The sequence below is a fragment of the Gekko japonicus genome, unplaced genomic scaffold (assembly GCF_001447785.1).
Source record: "Gekko japonicus isolate JY-2015 unplaced genomic scaffold, Gekko_japonicus_V1.1 scaffold49, whole genome shotgun sequence".
Lineage (NCBI taxonomy): Eukaryota > Metazoa > Chordata > Lepidosauria > Squamata > Gekkonidae > Gekko > Gekko japonicus.
This window is the reverse complement of record NW_015173674.1, coordinates 2,394,334-2,396,975: the sequence shown is the minus strand read 5'-3', so window position 1 is coordinate 2,396,975 and position 2,642 is coordinate 2,394,334. Positions and strand designations below refer to the sequence as shown.

General features: G+C 67.4%; 1 protein-coding gene across 1 annotated transcript in view; it reads left to right on the top strand.

The window, feature by feature from the left end:
* Nucleotides 1-2,642, top strand: part of LOC107120248 (talin-1-like) — a 50,244-nt gene that overhangs the window by 20,239 nt on the left and 27,363 nt on the right. The window contains 6 exon segments of the mRNA XM_015422896.1: nt 110-223; nt 617-730; nt 825-959; nt 1,077-1,205; nt 1,409-1,511; nt 2,321-2,605. Of these exon segments, the coding sequence (XP_015278382.1) occupies nt 110-223; nt 617-730; nt 825-959; nt 1,077-1,205; nt 1,409-1,511; nt 2,321-2,605 (880 nt within the window).

Below are 2,642 nucleotides of genomic sequence, written 5' to 3'. Positions count from 1 at the left end.
CCTTTCCCCTGAGCTGCGGCCACCGGTGGGGGGGGGGTAGGGAGGGGGGTCTCCAGCAAGGGGTCCCACTGGCCCTCACCCTTTCTCTCTCCGCTGTCTCTCTCCCCAGCATGCAGCGAAGCAAGCAGCCGCTGCGGCCACCCAGACCATTGCGGCTGCGCAGCACGCGGCGACGGCCAACAAGAACCCTTCTGCTCAGCAGCAGCTGGTGCAGAGCTGCAAGGCAAGCAAGCGGCCGAGGGCGGGGAGGAGCAGGCGTCCTCCCGGCCCTCCCCCCCCGAATAACCTTTGAGAGAGGGCCCAGGCCGGGGGGGGGGGGGTCCGTCCAGTCCAGCATGTCCTGTCTCACGCAGCGGCCAGCCGGCTGCGCTGGAGGGCCGGACAAACTCGGCCGAGGGGGCCAAGGCCCCCTCCACCTGAGGGCAGGGCATAATTGCAGCAGCCCCCGAGGGGTTGGCTTGGCTGTGGGGCGGTGGCTCCGCCAGGGGGTCCTGTGACAGGCTTCCTGGCCGAGTCTGGCTGTGAGGCCGTGGTCCTCGGCCCCGTTTCCCGAGGAGGGCCCCTGGGAGGGATGGCTCTCTCTCTCTAGCCGCGCTCTCCTCCCGTCTGGTTGCAGGGGGTGGCCGACCAGATCCCGATGCTGGTGCAGGGTGTGCGCGGCAGCCAGGCCCAGCCCGACAGCCCCAGCGCCCAGCTGTCGCTCATCGCTGCCAGCCAGAACTTCTTGCAGGTCAGGAGATGCCCCAGGTGTGGAGCTGGGCGGTGTGTGGCTCCCGGCTGGATGCCCGGCTCTGCCACCGCAGCTGTCTCTGTCCACTTTGTAGCCCGGCGGGAAGATGGTTGCTGCGGCCAAGGCCACCGTGCCCACCATCTCGGACCAGGCGTCCGCCATGCAGCTTAGCCAGTGCGCCAAGAACCTGGCAGCAGCTCTGGCAGAGCTCCGCACCGCAGCGCAGAAGGTACAGCCGCCATGTGGCCGTGGGCGCACGGGAGGAAGGGGCGCTTGGGAGTGTGTGTGTGGGGGGGTGCGCTGCCGCCGGGCTGCAGCCATGGCATCTCTCTCTTCTCCTCGTCAGGCCCAGGAGGCCTGCGGACCCCTGGAGATCGATTCCGCCCTCAGCCTGGTGCAGAGCCTGGAGCAAGACCTGCAGGAGGCCAAGGCCGCTGCGCAGGAGGGCAAGCTGAAGCCGCTGCCGGGAGAGACGGTGAGGGAGGCCTGGGGTCCAGGTTGGGCGTGGGGGGTGGTGGTGGAGTGGGTTTTACGGAACTGGCAGGTGGGATGCGTCAGTGCGTGTCCGTGGGGGTGTGGAGTGCCAGGGGTGTGGAGGTGAGGGAGGGGCCTCCGCAGAGCTCCCTGGGAGTGCGCGGGGGGGGGGCGTGTCTTCCACGGGCTCTGCTTCTGCTGCAGATGGAGAAGAGCGCCCAGGACCTGGGGAACAGCACCAAGGCCGTGAGCTCCGCCATTGCCCAGCTGTTGGGAGAGGTTGCCCAGGGCAACGAGAACTACACAGGTACCGGTCCTCTCTCGAGTTCCCAGCAGCCACCCCAGCCGCCCACCGGCCTCTCCCCTCACCCGCTGGCCACAGCTGACAGCAGCGCCACCGTCCAGGCTGTCTCCTCCTCGGGAGGTTTTCCAGCAGGGGCCAGACATTGGCCCCACCTGGCAGCCATGCCGATTCTGTGGACTCCGGCAGATCACGAGAGTGGGGCCCGGAAGGGTTGCGTCATCAGGGCTTCGTTCTCGTGGCCCTTTCCGACACGCCCGGGGACCTGGTGGTGGGGGTGGGGTGGGGGAGGTACTTGTGAATTCCCTGCATTGTGCGGTTTTTTCCCCCGCCCCCCCCCCCCCTTAAACCCCCCACAGGGTTTTTGGGGGCCCCCCCCCCCCCCCCCCCGGCCTAGGAGCAGGTTGCTTCCTGGCAGCCAAATTCAGCTTCTGTCTGCCTTACCTGCCTCCTCCTAGGAGAGCCAGTTTGGTGCGTGGCCTCTAATCTGGGAGAACCGGGTCTGATTCCCCACTCCTCCACATGCAGCCAGCTGGGTGACCTTGGGTCAGTCACAAGTTCTCTGAAAGCTGTTCTCTCAGGAGCAGTCCTCAAGGGAGAGCTCTCTCAGCCCCACCTCCCTCACAGGGTGTCTGTTGTGGGGAGGGGAAGGGGAAGGAGATTGTAAGCCGATATGAGACTCCTTTTGGGTAGTGAAGGGGGGGGTATAAATCTCCTCCTCCTCCTGCTGTTCCTTTGCACCTGGCCTTGTGGGGAAAGCACCCGGGGGTGAGGGGGGGCTGGGCACTCTCTTTCTGTCCTCTGTCTTCCCACAGGGCTCGCAGCCCGAGATGTGGCGCATGCGCTCCGCTCCCTGAGCCAGGCGGCACGGGGAGTTGCGGCCAACACCGAGGATCCTTCGGCGCAGGCGGCCATGCTGGAGTGTGCCGGGGACGTGATGGACAAGGCCGGCAACCTCATTGAGGAGGCCCGCAAGGCGGTGGCGAAGCCGGGGGACCCCGAGAGCCAGCAGCGCTTGGCGCAGGTGAGCCCCCTTCCACCCATCCCTGCCGCGACCCTCGCCCTTGGACAGAGTGGGGGGCAGGGGCTGGCACCAGCCCCCCAGGGGTGAGCGAGCTGACCGGTGGGGGGTTCTTC